The sequence below is a fragment of the Cyprinus carpio genome, chromosome A7, assembly GCF_018340385.1.
Source record: "Cyprinus carpio isolate SPL01 chromosome A7, ASM1834038v1, whole genome shotgun sequence".
In the NCBI taxonomy this organism is placed as follows: domain Eukaryota; kingdom Metazoa; phylum Chordata; class Actinopteri; order Cypriniformes; family Cyprinidae; genus Cyprinus; species Cyprinus carpio.
Genome location: NC_056578.1, coordinates 28,038,622 through 28,059,632, shown reverse-complemented (window position 1 = coordinate 28,059,632; position 21,011 = coordinate 28,038,622). Strand labels below are relative to the sequence as shown.

The 21,011-nt window shown below is 38.6% G+C and overlaps 1 protein-coding gene across 1 annotated transcript; it reads right to left on the bottom strand.

Moving 5' to 3' along the window:
* Positions 1-909: 909 nt before the first annotated feature.
* On the bottom strand, positions 910-15,211 carry LOC109065446 (aggrecan core protein-like). The gene is made up of 16 exons (XM_042760657.1): positions 14,652-15,211; positions 12,218-12,300; positions 11,928-12,137; positions 10,078-10,251; positions 9,811-9,985; positions 8,162-8,289; positions 7,764-8,057; positions 7,240-7,587; positions 4,707-6,269; positions 4,320-4,433; positions 3,508-3,621; positions 2,382-2,540; positions 2,219-2,301; positions 1,984-2,125; positions 1,710-1,892; positions 910-1,122 (listed from the first exon to the last, which is right to left on the bottom strand). The coding sequence occupies exons 2-16, from the start codon at positions 12,291-12,293 to the stop codon at positions 1,040-1,042; spliced, it is 3,846 nt and encodes a 1,281-aa protein (XP_042616591.1). The 5' UTR covers positions 12,294-12,300; positions 14,652-15,211; the 3' UTR covers positions 910-1,039.
* Positions 15,212-21,011: the final 5,800 nt, after the last annotated feature.

The following is a 21,011-nucleotide window of genomic DNA, read 5'->3' as shown; positions in this document are numbered from 1 at the left end:
AATATTTACAGACATATTTAAGAATGCTGCTGCTCTTTGATCTTTTGGTCTCTGATATTTTGCTGCAGGTATAAAATGAATCTCTGCATCATAGATATTGGCCAATAACTTATATCTGATGTATAGGGGGCAGCAATATACAAGATGGGCACTTATCTTGAAAATAACACTTTTTAATCACAAATAGTTCTTAAAGGGATACTCCACCCCAAAATGAAAATTTTGTCATTAATCACTTACCCCCATGTTGTTCCAAACCCATAAAAGCTCCGTTCGTCTTCAGAACATAATTTAAGATATTTTGGATGAAAACCTGGAGGCTTGAGACTGTCCCATAGACTTCCAAATAAATAACAGTGTCAAGGTCCATAAAAGGTATGAAAGTCGTCGTCAGAATACTCCATCTGCCATCAGATGTGTAATCTGGGTTATATGAAGCGACAGGAACACTTTTTGTAAGCTAAGAAAACAAAAATAACAACTTTATTTAATAATTCTGTTGTCAACGGTCTCCCCTGTGGCTCTCCATATCACCGTATGCTGTGTATGCTCTTCTGTCATCCACGCCACAAGGATGCGCTGTTTCTACATGTATTTAGCTTTGATTTGAAATAAAACAGCACATCCTTGTGGCGCGGATGACACAGAAGAGCGTACACACCATACAGTGATATAGAAAATCACAGAGGAGAAATAAGTCGTTATTTTTGTTTTCTTCGCTTACAAAAAGTGTTCCCATCGCTTCATATAACCCAGATTGCACGTCTGATGTCAGATGGAGTAATCTGAAGATGACTTTCATACCTTTTAAGGACCTTGTCTATGGGACAGTCTCAAGCCTCCAGGTTTTCATCCAAAATATCTTAAATTGTGTTCCGAAGATGAGCAGAGCTTTTATGGGTTTGGAACGACATGGGGGTTAGTGATTAATGACAAAATTTTCATTTTGGGGTGGAGTATACCTTTAATTCAGTGTCTTGGAAAATAAATATAAAACTTGTACTGATTTAAAAACGAATCTCTAGCTCTTTAAATCTCCTTAGAGATGTTTCTCCAATGTTGTTGTAATAGATTTATGAGAGTGATGATCAGAAGATTCCTTTTGTATTCCGGATTTGACCTCTATAAATACAAAAACAAAAGAAATCATGTGAATGCCTTTTACATAGTAATGTATGCAATATATGTTTCAAACATTTACAAAGATGATTAAATGAATAGTTATTTGAATTCTTTTTTTTATCTTATATGATTAAATATGATTAAAATATGACATCATATAGATATATGATTTAAAATGTTTGGGATCAGTATGCTTTTTTTTAAAGAAATTAATACATTTATTCAGCAATGACACATTAAATTGATCAAAAGAGACATTAAAGACATTTGCATTATTATAAAAAAGAATTATGGTAAAAAATGTAAGAAGGACAACCATTTACAACATTGAAGAAGAAGAAGAAGAAATGTTTTGCCATAACATTAATAAATTATACTTTTAATTATATGAAAATAGCAGTTATCTCAAATTGTAATAATATTTCACAATATTACTGTATTTTTCATCAAAAGATGGTGAGCATAAGACGGTAGCCTTGGTGAGCATAATATACTTTTTTCATAAACATTTCAAAATATTACCAACCCCAAACTTTTTAATGGCTGGGTAATGGTAATGTTTTTTTGGTAATGCTTGAGTAGCTTACTGGCTATGCATCGCACTTGTGGCTTCTCCCACTGTCCATCTGCCATGCAGCGGATCACAGGTAGGTGGCGCTGTATGAAGTTTTCACTGCATTGGTATCTGATTACAGAATTCACCTGGTAGTGCTCTTTCTTGTTTCCAAACATCCTGGCATTCTCCACTTTAGGAGGTTGGGCACATGTCACTGAAATAAGGGGGAATTCAAATTGAAGCCGAATCTGAAAAAAAAAAATGGTCTCAAATGTGATGACATTTGAGTTTGTTGGTGTGCATACCTGGACCTGTTTTGCATGTGAAAGGTAAGTAGTAGTTGCAGGGCATGTCATTCCATTGGCCATTTCCATGCCCGATCATTACGACACAGTCTTCAGAGTTAAAATAATTGTCGGGTTGGTTAGGCCTCCAGTTCTCATATTGCTAAGGAGAGGAAGAGAAAAACTCAAGCATTGGATCTGAATCAGATAGCTCTATTATTAGAAATACAGCTTCTTAGCAAGAGTCAGGCTTTACCAGTGAGGTCCCATCTGACCAGCGGAAGTCATTTTCCACCATTTTATCATTCAGTCCAATCCACTGATAGTCTTGTGCATATGCTGTTACAAGAGGGTGATTGTTTATAATCAGAAAAACAACACAGATACTTAGGAGCTTAAACACACAGACACACACTCACAGCTGATGAAGGCTTGTTCCTCTGGAGTGATAATGCTCACCAGTTGAGCGTTTAAGTCTTGACAGCGCTGCTCAGCATCCAGCCAGTTCTCTCTCGTCGAGAAATGCAAGTAACAGTTGCCCTCAAACTTAGTCCAGCCCTCCTCACAGCTGTGCACATCTGAAGCAACATCACATGGCATTTTTACCACTGTTTCACCATATATTCTTTTTAGACCACTTGTGTGAGATGTATCACCCCTGACACAGACTAAGTTCATCCAAAAATGAAAATATTATCTTATTTCCTCATCTTCCAAGCCCATAAGACTTTTGTTCATTGAAAAACTAAGATATTTCTGATGAAACAACACGATGAAGGGTGCGTTAATGACGACACAGCTTTCATCTATGGGTAAACTATCCCTTTAATACTTGTTGTACATGCAAATAAGAAACACATGACAAATGTATGAGGAAATGTGCTGAGGGATTTGGATGAAGTCACTTTATCTTTCAGTGTTGTAAGAAAGTGACAAATGCCTTTTACGTGACATAATGTCAGCTTATCAGATAAAGTGAAGCCAAGAGAAACATCCAGCAGAAAATTAACAAACTAGTATTTCTAGTCGCTGCTCAGATGAAAAATATGAACTGGTCACTTCCTGTTTACCTCAGCCTTTGCCTTTCTGAGTTACTAAAAATGTTGTAGTTTCTTGCTATATTTTTACAGTACCTGAAATAGCTTCATTGCATCCTGAATGACGCTGATGTTTAACCGCAACAGATTTCTATAAAAGGACTGGCAAAACTCTCCCTGTCTCTCTCAAAAAATAAAAATAAAAAAATACAAACTCACCAATCCCTACTCAACACACACACATATGAGACATGACGTGACATACAGTACAGCCAAGTACAGTGACCCATACTCAGAATTCGTGGTCTGCATTTAACCCGTCCAAAGTGCACACACACAGCAGTGAACACACCCCCGGGGCAGTGGGCAGCCATTTATTCTAAGAAATCTAGAATATGCTATGTATCCAGGGACTTTAATTCCACTACAGCGACATCTAGAGTTGTATGTCACCTTTAAGGTTGTTTTTGAAAGACTGTTAGTAGAATAAGCTGAAGCAGCCTCATACCAATCTCACAGCGGTCTCCTTCATAGCTGGGCAGACATAAGCATTTGAAAGCGTCCTCCACCTCCACACAGGTGGCTCCACTGGAACAGGGATTTGAATGGCAAACATCAACCTCTGCAAATAAAGGTTTAGCGATTAAAGCTGACTACTATGAAGATGCCCCGAAGAAGGCCAAGCTTAGCAGAGAGCATCATTGAATCAGAACTCTTGGAGCTGCTTCTAAACAAATCTCTTGAATAATTATAGCATCAATATTTTAACAAGCTAAGAAGAGAGACAAGTAAATTGTGGTACACTGAAGGGGAGATCAGAGTCAGTTGTAGTTACTGTAAGAGCACTGACCTGGATCAGTTTTTATGCCTCTCACGAGGAGAGCAGATCAGCACTCTTACAGTCCCAGATACAGAAGCAGAATTTTAGAGTTTAGATTCATTTGAAGATGGACGAGAAATATGAGCATGTACCAGGTGTTAGAGGGTGTGCTGATTAAACCAGACTGCAGCAAAGGCACAGGTGATCAAAAACAACACAGGTGAAGTCACTGAAAAGACATCTGGATACAAGAGCAGAGTAAGTTGATAAGTATTTAACCACACACACGACACATACCCTGTAAAATGGACTGTGAGGACATAAATTAGGCAAGAGCAAACTGAACAGAAGTTATTCACAAATGAAATGCAGATATTTGATTAATTTGAACACAAATATGAGCCTAAAAAGTTATAAAGATGGCTGTTCGTAATAAAAATGTTTGTCAAAATGTCCAATAATCAAAATACAACATTTTAAAAAGTATTGACTTGACTCACCAAACTTGCACTTTTCTCCATGCAGTCTAGGTGGGCAGTGACAAATACCCACCCCATCCTTCAGTGAACACACTCCAGCTCCACAAGGGTTTGGTTCACATGGGTTAAGAGAAGCTATTATGGTTTAAGAGAAAGAAAGAAAGAAAGAGACACATGAAACCATGATGAAAAGGACTGTTTATGTCTCAAGGGGTGAGAAGAAATAGATTTCCATATTATGATGCACCAATGAGCTAACCGATATTTTCCTGCTATGATAATAATAAATACACAATATAAAAATTGTATACACAACAAATCATTAATACTGGCCAATAACAGACGTTACTGATATGTCATGTCTCTCTATTCTTTATTTTAACAAATTTTACGCAATAGGAATCTCACCATTCCCAACAAGTCCTTCCGTGACAGAAGGGCTCTGTAAAGAAGTAGGTTCTGTGCTAGAAGACAAAGCTGCAGAAGTAACCGTTTCAAGTTTACTCGTGATCCCCTCTGGTTCTGAATAAGGCACTGGAGGTCCTGCAGCATTACTGTTCAGGCCAGATGGCCCTTGAGCAGACAGCACAGCTAAGGGAGCATCACTGGAGTTCACTGTTGGCATATCTTCAGTAAATGGGATCCATTCCTGTTCTTGTCCACTAGAATAGGCACTTTGGTCGTCTCCGCTCCCTGAGGACAACCTGACGGTGCCACTGTACTCCACCTCCCCGCTTCCTTGCTCCATGCCTTGGAAGGGCTTGTTGGACATTTCCACCATACCATTATTGGTGAAGATGATCTCACCATTAGCTGATTCCCCTAATCTTTCTCCTGATTCAGTGCCATAGCCTGCAGATGTAAATCCACTTCCCTTACCAGACCCAAACAGCAGAAGTCCAGAAGCTTCCTGCTCACGAGTTTGTTCTTCGAGATCAATGAAGTCCGACCCCAAAAATGTCATACCAGAGAACTCTAAACCACTCCCAGAGCCACTGTGAACATCACAAAATCCAGATATATCATCACTCACCCCATAGATATCACCACTCATCCCAGAGATATCACCACTCATCCCAGAGATATCACCACTAATCCCAGATCTAGCACCACTCATCCCAGAGATATCACCATTCATCCCAGATATATCACCACTCATCCCAGAGATATCACCGCTCCTCCCAGATATATCACCGCTCATCCCAGAGATATCACCACTCATCCCAGAGATATCACCACTCATCCCAGAGATATCACCACTCATCCCAGATATATCACCGCTCATCCCAGACTCTGAGATATGTCCTGATCTGCTTAAATCCAAATGACTTCCACCCAGCTCTTGTTCTATTAAATGTGGAGCAGTGGACACCTTCAACCATGGGCTATCCACCATGACACCACTGCCATCGATGAATGAAATGCCACTAGATCCTCTAGAGGGAAATATTCCTGATGGGAAACCACTGAATCCTGAGGACTCCTCACTAGAACCTGATCCTGAAGAGATGCCAGAAAGGTCTCCACTCTCATCGCTTTCTCCTGAGCTGCTGGAAAAGTCTGAGGTAGAGCCACTCTCTTCAAAGCTATACCCTGACCCACTCCCTGATCCCAATCCAGAGGTGTCCAGTCCAGAGTGGCCTGAACCCTGGCCAAAGGGGAAGGTGAGGATCTCTGTGCCTGCCTCTGCAGCCTCCTTAGGTCGTCCTGAAGGTGATCCAACTTCTGATAAAACAAAGTCACTTCCTGAAAAGGTCACTTGGATATCTAAGCCACTGCCATATCCTGATGAGCCTCCAGACCCGCTTGGCAGATCCCCACTACCACTGGCCCCAGAGGAGTCTCCAATTGACACAACTGACCCACCCAGGTGATCCCCGCTCCCACTGCTCAAAAGATCATCAGTGCCACTGGCCCCAGATGCATCAGGTCCAGAGGGTTCTGCAGGGATAGTAGTAGGAGTGGTTCCTTCTGAGGAAACACAGATACACACAGAATCTAAGGTAATGCACCGAAATTAACACTCATCATGCATTAAAAAATGCAATTCATCTGTACAACGACTTAAAGTGATAGTTCGCTCAAAAATGATGACTCGTGCCTCATGCTATTCCAAACATGTATGACTTTATTTCTTCTGTACAAATAAAACAATACATGTTGAGTAATGTCTGTTTTTTGTTTGTTTGTTTTCAATTCTGGTTGCCAACATTCTTCAAAATATCTTCATTTGTGTTTCTCAGAAGAAGGAAAGTCATATATTTGAACTATCCTTTTAAATATATATATATATATATATATATATTCACTAAGGTTTTTAATTATTTAAAGCCAAAAATACTACATTGATGCTGTCCTGATATCAAAATGAAGAAAAAAATAACATGAGAGGAAATGAGAGGACCCTTGTGTCAAGGTTCAAGGTTCATATATCAGACAATTTGACTTTTATTTCGCTTTTTATGTTAATGCAAGATTAGTTCAGGTTGTAAAATGTCACAAGGTGTGATTCCTCAAAACCTAATAATATTTATGAATGAATATATATTAAATCTAAACAAAATATATTTAAACACTTTTTAAAATAATTGTTCAGATGTATAATTTATGTATGACTCATGCATATTTCTTAATCTTTTTTGCCATTGTCTCATATATGTATCCTGAAATACAATATTACCAGGTTTAAGCTCACTATCTTTTCCTCTGTCACCATCATATTCAGTTCACTTTCATTCAAAGACAGATCCAAATCCAGATCCACTATATATATATATATATATATATATATATATATATATAAAATGACAAACATGTAAAGAATAATGTATGTTGTATAAACACTCAACAGACTAAATGTTTTACATTTCATAGAATCTACAATTTAAGGCCTGATGGGAATGCTGAACATTTTTACTGTATATTTGCCATTGATACATACCTGTGGCAGGTTTGATAGCTTCAGTTTCATTCAAACGGGATAAATCAGAGCCAACATCAGTCCTGTCAATGACCCCTTCCATAATGTCCGTAACCACCTCAGCAGAGCTGGGAATTGGTGAAAGGGGCAGCTGGGAAATATTTAGTGCAGTATATGGGAATTCGACACTAGTGGTCACTGAGGGCTTATATGTTACAACTTCTCCCTTCAGTTCACTTTCTGTGGATGTGGGCTTTAAAAAGAGCTGGGGGCTTTCTGTGATTGTGTCCACACTCAGGACACCACTGCCAGCTTCTGTGGTCGTCTCTATGTCGAATGGCAATAGGCCAGAACCTTCCTCAGCCGTTTCTAAATGTAACTATATGAACAATGTCAGTACCTAATCAATTAGCACCAGCTATTAAACACACATTATTGTGGATTAATGGATCAACAAGGATAAAACAATCACAAATATATATGTATGTTGATGGATAATCATAAATTATAAAGAAGGAATAGCAGAAAAATTGAGAATTTTGTACCAGAGTAGCAAAATGCATCATAGCGGGAGTCTGAGAGAGGGTAGCCAGTCTGATTGGGAAACAGATAGACGGTTCGCACTCCCAGCAGGCCACCCCCACACTGCGGTCGGGGAATGTTGATGGGGTAGCGGACACTCCTGTCTGCCAACCAGCCTGCATTACAAACATCCATACCCCCCTTCCATGCCAGGTACAGCTGTCCTGTGGTGGCCAACTTGGCAGCTAGCTTTGCACACTCAGCTTCTGCCTCCTCAAAAGTGAATTTGTTAGGAGAAGTAGTGTGGAACACTTTTCCTGTAAGACGAAACAGAATGTTTTTTTTTTTTTTTTTTTTTAGCATTTTTCAAAATGTGTTTTTCAAAGAAAGCATTTAGTTTTCTGCCATCTCAAACATGTACCTGTCATTTTCTCAGCAAAGCAGTACACGTCATACGTCTCTTTCACATCTCTTACTCCATACGTCCTCACTCCTGGAAACTGGTACTTGTCTCCATAGCAAGCCTCACGAGGATCATGAATAGGGTACCTTTTTTCAAAAAACAGATGATATTATTTCCCATTTTCAAGCAGAATTATAGAACATTAACTAAATATACATGGTTAAAAAAAGTTTGTCATTATTACAGGAAAGAAAATTTACAGTAAACCTGTTAATTGGTTAAAGGAATACTCCACCCCAAAATGATTTTTTTTCATTAATCACTTACCCCCATGTCGTTCTAAACCTGTAAATGCTTTGTTCATCTTCAGAACACAATTTAAGATATTTTGGATGACAACTGAGAGGCTTCTGACTGTCCCATAGACTGCCAAGTAAAATACACTGTAAAGGTCCAGAAAAGTATGAAAAGTATCGTCAGAATAGTCCATCTGCCATCAGTGATTCAGCCGTAACGTTATGAAGCGACGAGAATACTTTTTGTACACAAAGAAAACAAAAATAACGACTTTATTCATCAATTTGTCTCCTCTGTGTCACTCCACATCAGCGAAGCACCATTTTGGAAAATCTGAGCTGTAAGCAGGCAGCTTACGCTTTTCTGTGTCAGCCGCGACACAGGATGCGCTGTTTTCTTTCAAATCAAAACTTAAATATGCGTATAGAAAACAGCTCAAATTCGCCAAAATGACGCTACACTGATGTGAAGTGATGCAGAGGAGACAAATTGTTGAATAAAGTCATTATTTTTGTTTTATTCACGTTATTTCAGGACCTTGACAGTGTATTTTACTTGGCAGTCTATGGGACAGTCACAAGCCTCCCTGTTTTCATCCGAAATAGCTTAAATTGTGTTCCGAAGATGAATGAAGCTTTTACAGGTTTGGAACAACATGGGTGTAAGTGATTAATGACAAAATTTTCATTTTGGGGTGGAGTATCCCTTTAACTGTAAGTTACTTTACTATACATTATATGCTGAAAAACTGTAAATGGTTTGTAATTGCATTATATGTTATTTTACTGTAAAATACTGTCAAATTTAGAGTTTTTGAAAGTAAGAACTATGAATTACATTATAATTTAGTGAAAAACAATAAAAGGACATTCCCAGAAGTACCTGCATCACACAAACCATATTATATATTCCTTAACATTATATTTTATATGAACAATTTTTTTTAATTTTATTTTTGTTATCAGTCATGTAAACTAGGGAGTTTTGTGTTATATTTTCTGTTATTTAGTTAATGTTTATTCCATCAATCCAGTGACATTTTTTGTCTTGTGCATGTGCGTCATCTACATACAAATACTGGACATGTTTTATGGACAGGCCACTTAAAATTAATTTTGATTCATCGTGTGGCTTTTTCTCATACCACCTATGTTATTATGGTGGTTATTCATACATTTTAAGATAAAAAGCAGATTTTCAAGTATAGATTGATATATCAACATTATATCAATTATTGATATGCAAATTTGCAAAATATACATCCTCCAATATGCCTGACTATAATACCTGAAACATTTTCACTGTATTTTTAGGGTGAATTTCTGGACACCTCAGCTGCCATTTTTACCGTAAATTTACCGGTAACTGACCTGACGGTCTGATCTGCAAGCCAGCCAGCATCACACTGGTGGAATCCCTCATCATAAGCTGCTTGGAGTTGCTCTGGAGTAGCAATCACTGCACTGTTTTGAACACAGGCTGCCTTGGCCTTCTCAAAAGTAAGGGTATATCGTGTGGTGATTGCACGATAGTGGAAAACAATACCTAAGCAATATAAGTACATCTATCTCATATTTCTGACAAAACAAAACAAAATAAAGTAATATTCTCTTTAAGGATCTTCACACAAACAGTACCTTGAACTTGAACGTCAACAATATCATGACCATCCTCTATCCCATTCATGACTTCACAGCGGTACACTCCAGAGTCATTGGAATGGAGCTCAGTGATCTTAATGGAGGCGTCTGTGGGTGTCGTGGGGTATCCAACCATGGTGATCCTATCAAGATACGTTTTGTCAATGCTGATGTCACAAGGTGACGATCTTTAGGGGCGGAACCAAAATTTTGGCGGAACCAAAGTGTTTCCGCCCGGACCGGAAAAACAGAACGCCGGAATTTCCGGTAGCGCCGTAAGAAGGAAAATCAGGGAATTCGATGCACCTGTGCCTAGTTAGGGACAGCGGTTGGTGATTGGAGGATACGCTGGACAAGGCAGTACTTAAGGCCAAGTTATTTCACAGTCTGGGCGCTCTTTCTGGTGTGTGTGAAGCACTGTGTTGTGCCCGTCTTGGTGCGCTGCTGGCGGCTGTCTAACTCTCTCTCTCCCTCAGGCTGGAATTGTATGATTGTGAAGACATCGCGAACCTTAAAGGTTGAGAAGTGAACGGATTATACGGCGAACTGAGACGACGTGAAAAAAGGGGATTGGAAGCGGCATTGATGTGAGTACTAAGAGCCAGTCGAAAGTGCCCTGTATATTGACCTGGCGTTGTGTAGATCTCTCCAGGAGGAGGAGGGCGGCCCTACCCCTAATATAGTGTGGTGGGAGAGCCTAAGGAATACTTATTGAAGTAGTCACAACGACGACATCACTAGCTAGGCCGCATATTCCATCGCCAGATCCGAACCAAGCGAAGTGAAGGAAGACGGGTGTCCTTTTCGTACACTGAGTGTGGTGGGTGAGTCTTCATGCTGTGAAAACCTATAATTTTGACGTGGTGCTGTATATTGCTGTGGGCTGCTGTGTATTGCCGTGTGTCCTGTCAGATAAACCCCCGCCTTCACGCACTTCGTCGCGGGAGGACAAGGAGACTGCTGGTCCTAGCCTAGTTCAGTACAGTATATGTTGTGAGCGTGCTTCAGATCTCCGGAGATAGCATAGTACGCTGTGTCCAGCCCAGAGGTGAAAGCCATCCAAAGCAGAGTAACTGTGCTTTGCGTCCAAGTTGATACCTGTGGAGAGGAAAGGAAAGAGAGAGTGAGTAACACAAGGAGAAACAGAGGAAACCTGTACTTACAGTACGCTGTGTTCAGCCCAGAGGTGAGAGCCATTCAAAGCAAACTAACTGTGCTATTGTGCCCAAGTTGATACATGTGGAGAGAAAAGGAGAGAGAGTAAATAACACGAGGAGGAATAGAGCGAACCCTGTACTTACAGTACGCTGTGTCCAGCCCAGAGGTGAGAGCCATTCAAAGCAAACTAACTGTGCTAGTGTGCCCAAGTTGATACCTGTGGAGAGAAAAGGAGAGAGAGTGAATAACACGAGGAGGAATAGAGCGAACCCTGTACTTACAGTACGCTGTGTCCAGCCCAGAGGTGAGAGCCATTCAAAGCAAACTAACTGTGCTAGTGTGCCCAAGTTGATACCTGTGGAGAGAAAAGGAGAGAGAGTGAATAACACGAGGAGGAATAGAGCGAACCCTGTACTTACAGTACGCTGTGTCCAGCCCAGAGGTGAGAGCCATTCAAAGCAAACTAACTGTGCTATTGTGCCCAAGTTGATACCTGTGGAGAGAAAAGGAAAGAGAGAGTGAGTTATGAAGTCAAGCTATTTTTAAATATTTAAATAAAGATTGTTTTATCACTTACTTGTTCTCGTGTTGTTTGGCCATTGGGTTGGCTTTGGGGACCTCCTCGAGGTGGAAGTTGAGAAGGGGTGTGGCTTAGTCAAAGCATAGCCAGCCCCTGGGTGTGACACTTACTACTCCTTCAGATGCCACTAAAATGTTTGTGGACTTTTCCTTGGTGATCAGACTCCATTTGATCCGGTGAGACAAAGGGGCAATGGTGGGGGCACCAGGGTCATTGACTGTGTTGTCCTGGAAGTGGCAGGGCAGAACTAATGTGTCACCCATCAGAGGCCGGAGAGGAAGCTCATTGGGTATGCTGACACTCAGAGTGCTTTCAGGCTCTGTAATGACATATACAGGTTAATGAAGTTTTCAAGAATATTAACAATTTTAATATGTAATTTACATAATGAATACACACCAGAGTAAACGTAATCGAAAGACGCTGTGGCTGAGAAGACCCAGAAACACATGCTCAGCAAAAGCACGGACAGCATCGTCAACCTACAGGTTTAAAAGAATGTTATCACCATCATATTTGCACATATATTCAGCAACAACAACTTTTTTTTCTCAGATTTTATAAAGATTTTATTCTGAAAGCATATACTGTATCAAATGGACCAAATGTGAATTTCTATGTTCATAATAAAGGTTTGGTAAAATAAGAGGTTTTTGAGAGAGAAAAACCAACATGTAATTTTCCGTTCCCAAAAGTACCACAGGAACAGTGCAGTTCTCATGCCAGAACAAGCTGGTCATATCTGAACCAGATGGTTTGGGAATTAACTTACCGTTAATAACTAATTCTCTGCCATGCATGGGTAAAGAGAGATATGCGGTTCTTTTAGTTAACATAGTTTTTGGGGAAAAGATCTTAAAAGGTCTGGCCTTACTTGACAAACCCACAGCATTTATAAATCTTTGCTAGTGTTGGCCGCTTTTAAGAGTGATGCTATATTTATGTGACTTGCTGCAGACTTATCTACACATACGGCTAGAGCAGAGAGCCACTTATTCATAGTTAGTTAAACACTATTTATACACTATTCCATATCGAGTTTGTCCTCTCCTTTTAGTCCAGTCCAAATCTAATCTTATAAAGCAATCAACATAAAAATATCTAAGAAAGTGTGCATACTTGATGCATACACCCTGTGACCTTTAAACAGTCCATTTTTAATGTATGAGATCCCTCAAATTTCTATAGTAAAACAAATAATGTTGAAGCTATAGAAATATTAGATATATAGAAGTCCTTTTATATAAAGCACAGAAAAACAATTAAGCTGTTTGTTAAATGTGTGCAGTGTTTTTTTTTTTTAATTGCTCTGGACTGTGTTTAGTGAATGCAAAAAGGAAAAAGACAGATAAGATAAAATCAGCTGTCAAAGTTGGTTTCATGGGAAAAATGTGTAATGGCTTATGTGCTGGTCTTTTTTTTTTTTTTTTTTTGGTTTCTCCCAGTCGAAGCTTAAATGGAAATCATTCGAGATTTAGAAGGTCATAGAAAGATAAAAGACAGAAGAAAATAATGACAACTGCTCAAATGTGAAACATTAAAAGCTGTGTCTGTTCTTGTCAAACTCAGTTGACGGCATGTGAGATAATGATTAAAAAAACAACATTATTCCTATAATGAGTTTACTGTAGTTTGCAGATACAAATGTGAGTTAAATGACAGAATCACTTAATGTTGCAATGGTTAATCTCAGAATAATCTCCTCAGAAACCTGCTAAAGTGAATAATAAGTAATTATTGGACAACATATGCCACCAAGTGGATGACAAAGGGTCAACAACAACAAAAAACTTTATTTTAGGCTCTTGCAATTATCAAGTCCAGGATAATAACAATAGTTTGTAAAGCAAATTAAATACAGACAAACCCACTTGAAAAAAAAAATGCTCTCATAGGTAATTAAATCCTGCACAAGTATACGGTATGTGACATGAACAAACCAAATTGTCACTTTAGTGTGCAATATGTGCCTGATAACACACAGTTTAAGAGAATGGTACAAAAAACCATACAGTAGGACAAAAATAGTACATTTTGATGGATTTCATTCATGATAATCTCATTTAAACCACAGCAAGCAATATAACATGATTAGGGAAGGTCAGTGTAAATGAAACAGCATATTTTGGTACACGTGTTGAAAAGAGCTTAAGTAAGACAGAAAGAAGAAAAAAAGTCAATTGTTAAGGTCTAATGCATCTGCAATGTCACCACAGCAGCCAAAAGAAAAAAGTTTAAGTGGGCATCCTTGTATAGGCACAAGAACATTCAAAAAAAAAAAAAAAAAAAAAAACTTGTTAAGTGAAGTGTATTGACTAGCTATCTGACCTCAACATTGAGGTCAATGAGTCACTTTAGGTTAGGAAGACTGCAAATAAAAACATCAGCATCATAACAGCACATTAAATAGAAATTGTATTCCTCTGTATAATCAATAATTACTGATATGTTAGAGCAACAAAATGAACTAAGCTAAGACAAAAGTATCTGAAATGTGTCCTATTACAAAATCACTTTCAGAAATGATTTAGAATATCACAGTTACTAATAAATAATGGTTATTTTTCACATTTATTATGATTATTCCAATTCATATTAACATCCTGAAACCACGATAAGCAAAAATACATCATTGCTCCAAATGCTCAAATTTTCAAATGATGAATTCTGATCCATTTGTCACACAAACTGACAGGCTTTTCACAATATGTTAACAATACTTTAACAATTAAATCTACCCTGGACAGGACATTTGGGTTCATCTGAAGCCAGTGATGCTGTGCTCACCTGTACATCCAGTGCAACCACAACATAAAGCCAAACTGTACATCACCTGTATGATGCAGTGTCCCTCTGAAACTCTTATAGTCCTTGACTGCAGATGCGTTTCAGCTCTCTGATGGCATGCGTGTTTCTCAATCCAAACCCCTAATAAGAGTGTTGCGTGTGCAGTAAAGTTCAGAAGCGTTTCTGGCAGGAGAATGAGAAGCAGAAATAAACTCTTCTCACAAGGGAAATACTTTAACTGAACAGGAGCTGGACGGGGGGCTAGAGAATGAGAGGTGGAGTAAAGGAGCACATAAAATTTCCACGTGTGATGTAATCTGGCCACACACAGAGCCTCCAAAACTTTTGTGGCTAACATGCACAAATCCTGATGATATTTATGTCAACAGTCCTCTTGATCCGGTTTGAGCCATAATACATCATCGTACGGAACAAAGACGGCCTTTTTTGCTAATATATTTACATGATGTCATATTTCCTTTTGCATTTTGCAATGCTATATTGGTGTGGCTCAAACACCTTATTCAAAACCCAATTAAATTAGAATAATTTCGAAGAATTGTATCATCTACATCTTGGATGGCTTGAGGGTGAGTAAATGTGTGGAACATTTTCATTCTTGGGTGAACTATTTCTTTAAGCTATAGATATATGCTGTTTCATTTTATTCATTTTGTCTTAGGTAGAATGTCATTATTCCAGCCTAAAATATTCACAGGAGTAAAGTATGACAACCAGCCCTGTATATGCTAAACATTTCATACTACATCAGTGATTTATTTCAAGATTTGTTTCTGTTTTCAGAAGTGCTGTTTTCAAATATTGTGCCACTTGTTCACAAACATCCATCATATTAATTAGTCTTCTGGAGCAGCAACATTAACACAAGTGGAAAGCAGAAACACAAGGCTTCATTCAGCAGCCTGGCCCACCCCATTGTTCCTCTCAAACATTCCTCTCAGAGGAACATGACAACGTATCCCATTGAATAGAGTCACTATTTGAGAACCCTGCAATGTCTCACAAGACATAGGCATAAGAAAACAGAGTGCCCAATAAATAACGCTGTGTGCTTGGTGTCAAAGTTAGGGGGAAAGCTGCAGCATGACATTTAAGATCTGATTTTCATTTATTCCTGAAGGTGTTTAATTTGTGATGATGTAAATCATGATAATATGAAAACGTTCCTTAAATCTTACCTTTTCTTAGACTATCCATCTCTTCATCAGTAACATATCGATTATACTGCAGAGATACAGAGAGAACCAGTCATGAGCTGCCGATTTAACCCAGTTTAGGTTTAGATGGGAGGGACATTCTCTGTTTCTTTTGGATGGTGATTAAAAACTGTTACTGAACTGCTTGGAATGGACTTCAAAAAGGAGATTCCCACTGTGAGTTTGTGTGAGAGCTTTGTCCTCTTTGCTTTTATTCTGCAGTTTGTGTGTATGAAATGAGGTGCAAATGTATGTTGGAAATTTGTCCTGGTTTGTTAACCTGTGTCCATTGACACCTTTAAAGAGACACAATACCACAATACCAGAAGTTCTCCTCACTGACAGTCTTCTTTCTACTGAGGAAAAGACAACTCAGGTCTCTGGGGAGACCTGGTGCAGTTATACGTCTTACTGACTCCACAAAATAGATTTTTTATACATTTGACTCTATGGCGAGTTTGAACCTGACATAGACGAATGACCGAATTTGTTTTGTGGAGTTTTGGCTACTGCTATATCTAACACAGTCTGCCCCAAGAAGTTTTGCTCTGAGTGGCTACCTGCTGTCAGGAAATAGGCTTTCTTTCACAGGGAGCGCCTTTACATGGTATTTTTGGACAGTGAAGTACATTTAATTTTCTGCTGGAACTGAACAGTGCATTGTAAGTCCCAGAGCTGAGGAGAAGGACGCCAGCTCTCTCTCTCAACAGTGTCCATTTATACCCCTCACTTAAAGCTGCTGCATGCCTCATTTCATCTGTTAACTGTCACTGTTTTGTGCATCACACACATATTTACTGGCATGTCATTGACTCATTTAAATATTATAGAATATATGAAGTAAAGCATATGATTATGTGCATCCGACAGCCCTGCAGAGAATCCTAATGATTGTATTTGTAAATATTTTATTATTTGTAGAATTGTTGTATGATTTTTAGAAGAAAAAAATCATGTAAATGCAATCCAAACAATCCACAATTAAATATTAATCATAAAATAAATCATTAAAATAATCATTATCATTAATCATACAATAATCATTATTAACCATAGATTTTTTTCCATAAGCTTTTTCCACCATCCCAATGCAAACTTAAGTGTTTTGCTTAAGTGTGTGAACGTTTAAGGGGAGACGTAGAACAGTATTTGCTTATCCGCAGGAACAGACCTGACATTATTCTTGTAGTTCAACAGCTGATTAATGCCACTATCCACAGCTGAGATCATTGCGTTCAACACATCTCACAAGCTACTGTCTGTTTATTAAATCACATTTATGGAATATTATTTTATAAAAGGAAATAAAAAACTGTCCTTGTAAGTTTAGTACTTCTGGTGCTTTTTCATATATATATATACATATATATATATATATATATATATACATATATATATATATATATATATATATATATATATACATATATATATATATACTTATATATATTATATATATATATATATATATATATATATATATATATATATATATATATATATATATATATATGGTGCACTCTTGCATTTGACTGTGGAACTGTGGACAACAAGAATGCTCTAACGTTTCTGCACAAAGTCTGCATTTGGTATCGGGAAAGAAAGAGAGATTTAAAAAAAAGCAAACATCTTTTATGTAAAAAAAAAAAAACATGCTGGCTTTAGTTCACCATTGCTGCTAATACAGCATTTGTTTTGATTAAGACATTCCTTGCATTTTAATGCCTCTGTTGCTCTAAACGAAAACCCATGAGACAGACTGATAACAAGACGTGTGGTGGTTATATACATCCCCTGGGTATATATGATAACCCATTTTTTCTGATATAATGTTTCACAGCATTAAATCATTGACTTAATTTAGCTTTTTTCCACTAGTGAGTAACAGAAAAAAGACAATGTAAAAATGAATAGAGATCTAAAGATCTATAGAATCTAGAGATCTGTAAAATCCATTATAATTGCTCTGGTTTTAGAAGTCACATAAATGGTTCATCATGAAATCACTTATTTAACCTTAATTTTAACTGATTATAGTAGAAATACACCTCTATCTATAGAAAGTCCTAGTGTGTCTTTACAATGGCAGAACTTCTAATGCAGACGAAATAAACATACAAGCAATGAATTGAAAAGCACAAAGTAGGTGATGGATACATAAAGATGAAAATACATGAAGTCATTGAATATCATATTAGGAACAGTTCTCCCAAAAATGAAAATTTGCTGAAAATTTAATCACCCTCAGGCCATTCAAGATATAGATATAGATATATATCTCTTGTTCACCAATGGATTCTCTGCAGTGAATGGGTGCCGTCAGAATGACAGTCAGATAAAAAAAAAAAAAAACCCTTCAAAATAATCCAAAGGTAATCCACATGACTCTTGTCTACCAATTAACATCTTGTGAAGTGAAAAGCTGCATGTTTGTAAGAAACAAATTAAAGCATTTTAACTTTAAACCGTCACTTCTGGCCAAAATAGCAATCCATGCTTCTTCCAATGAAAACGTCCATCCCCTGTTGTCCTATTAGATCAAAATCCACTGACTTGTTTAGAACTGTTTTGGACTGCTTTTCCTTATAAACAACTGGCAGATGATCTAAACTAATTTTACTGCAGGTTTGAAAAAACACCCAAAACCCGCCCTGAACACCTCTCCACACAACCATTCACACCTCCTGCAACCCCCCTCTCCCCCCAATTCAGATCAGCAAGGATGAGGTGTGCCAGGTCTTCAGGAAGCAGAAAAGGAAAAAAGCACCAGGCCCAGACCTTGTTACACCAGCCTGTCTGAAATCCTGTGCTGACCAGCTGGCCCCCATCTGCACACAGATCTTCAACAGATCACTGGAGCTGTGCGAAGTCCCTTCATGCTTCAAACATTCCACCATCATCCCCATCTCAAAGAAATCCAAAATTACATGACTAAATGACTACAGGCCTGTGGCTCTAACGTCTGTGGTCATGAAGTCATTTGAAAAACTGAAGGACATTGCTGGATCCTCTTCAGTTTGCCTACAGAGCAAACAGGTCTGTGGACGATGCAGTCAACACTGGACTTCATTATGTTCTGCGACATCTAGACAGACCAGGGATTTATGTGAGGATCCTGTTTGTGGACTTTAGCTCGGCCTTTAACACTATCATCCCAAACCTTCTCCTTCCCAAACTAACTCAGCTCTCCGTGCCCACCTCCGTCTGTCAGTGGATCAACAGTTTCCTGACAGACAGGCAGCAGCTAGTGAGGCTGGGCAAACTCACATCCAGCCCCCATACAATCAGCACCGGAGCTCCTCAGGGCTGTGTTCTCTCCCCACTGCTCTTCTCCCTGTACACTAATGACTGCACCTTTAAAGAACCCTCTGTCAAGCTCCTGAAGTTTGCAGACGACACCACACTCGACCTCATTCAGGACGGTGACGAGTCTGCTTACAGACAGGAGGTTAAAGAGCTGGCTGTCTGGTGCAGTCTCAACAACCTGGAGCTTAACACGCTAAAAACAGTGGAGATGATCGTGGACTTCAGAAGAAACCCCCCTGCTCTCCCCCCACTCACCATGATGAACAGCACTGTGACTGCAGTGGAGTCATTCAGGTTCCTGGCCACCACAATCTCTCAGGACCTGAAGTGGGACACTCCCATTGACTGTATGGTGAAAAAGGCCCAGCAGAGGTTGTACTTCCTTCGCCAGCTGAGGAAGTTCAACCTACCACAAGAGCTGCTGAAACAGTCCTACTCCGCCATCAAAGAATCCGTCCTCTGTACTTCAGTAACTGTCTGGTTCAGCTCAGCTACCAAATCTGACCTCAGAAGACTACAGAAGGTAGTCCGGACTGCTGGACATATCATTGGTAAAACCCTCCCTTCTATTCAAGGACTGTACTTATTCAGAGTGAGCAAAAGGGTGGGCAAAATCATTCTGGACCCCTCACATCCAGCACACTTCCTCTTTGAACTGTTGCCATCTGGTCAACACTACAGAGCTCTGAGCACCAGAATGACCAGACACAGGAACAGTTTCTTCCCCCAGGCAATCCATCTCATGAACACTTGACAATAACTGTGGAACACACAACACTATTTATACACACATAAACTTATTTATCTAACACACATACTTAGTCTACACTTCCAATTTGCACATAATATACCTGTACATACAAAACTGTCTATAGTAATATACCTGCACATACAATTGTCAATTTGTATATTGTTATTCCTTACTTACTTGTTCTATTTTTTATTATTTTATTATCTGTGTTTTTGTTCTGCTGCACTGCGTAAGCTTCTGTCACGACAACAAATTCCACGTATGTGTAAACATACCTGCCAATAAAGCTCAATCTGATTCTGATTTTAAATGGTGCTTGATCTGTGCATATTTTTCTCCTGATTGTATTGACTCGTTTGAAGTTAAAATGGCTTAATTATTTTTTTATTACACAGATTTTAATTGATTGGAAGGAAGTCACATTGATAACTTTTGGATTATTGTGAAATCTTGAATTAAAATAAAACATAGACAATTAAAGTGCAAAGTCATAGCTGCTAATCAAGATTATGCCTACATAAATACACATCTCAGACCACTATCCAAACACCAAAGGGCGACGTCAGTCATGTGATTAGGTCCAAAAGAGGAGGACAGAGCACTTTTATAATGGAATCCATTGTTCTATAGACACTCAATCAGCAGCACACTTCTGGTTTGACTAAATAAGGAACATATGTAAGGTGCGTTCCTGAGCCCTCTCCAACAGAGATGCTTTTGTCAAAATAAATTTGGGGCTAAAGTGATGAAATCTGACAAACTGTAGCACTGGAACTCACAGTCATTTCCTCATTATGTTGAGCTTAGGTTGAAAGTATCAAGATCTGAATTTTCTGAATGGCTGATTGTTGGTTTGAAGCTTATCAGATGTGTGGCTGTTAGGTGTATGGTATACCTACACCAGAAATGTAAAGAAAAAAAAATGTAGTGGTAAATGTATGCAATTATCCATTGGTAATTCGTATTGAAATGATAAATAAATGTATAGAAATAATAATAAAACAAGACAGCAACAAGGAGACTTTCAATAAGCTATTCAAAAATGCTGATTGGCAAAATAATAGGAAGCATGAACAAGGCAGAGTTGTAGGTGCATTAATGGTCACATTCATGCTTGTATTCTTGTTTCTAT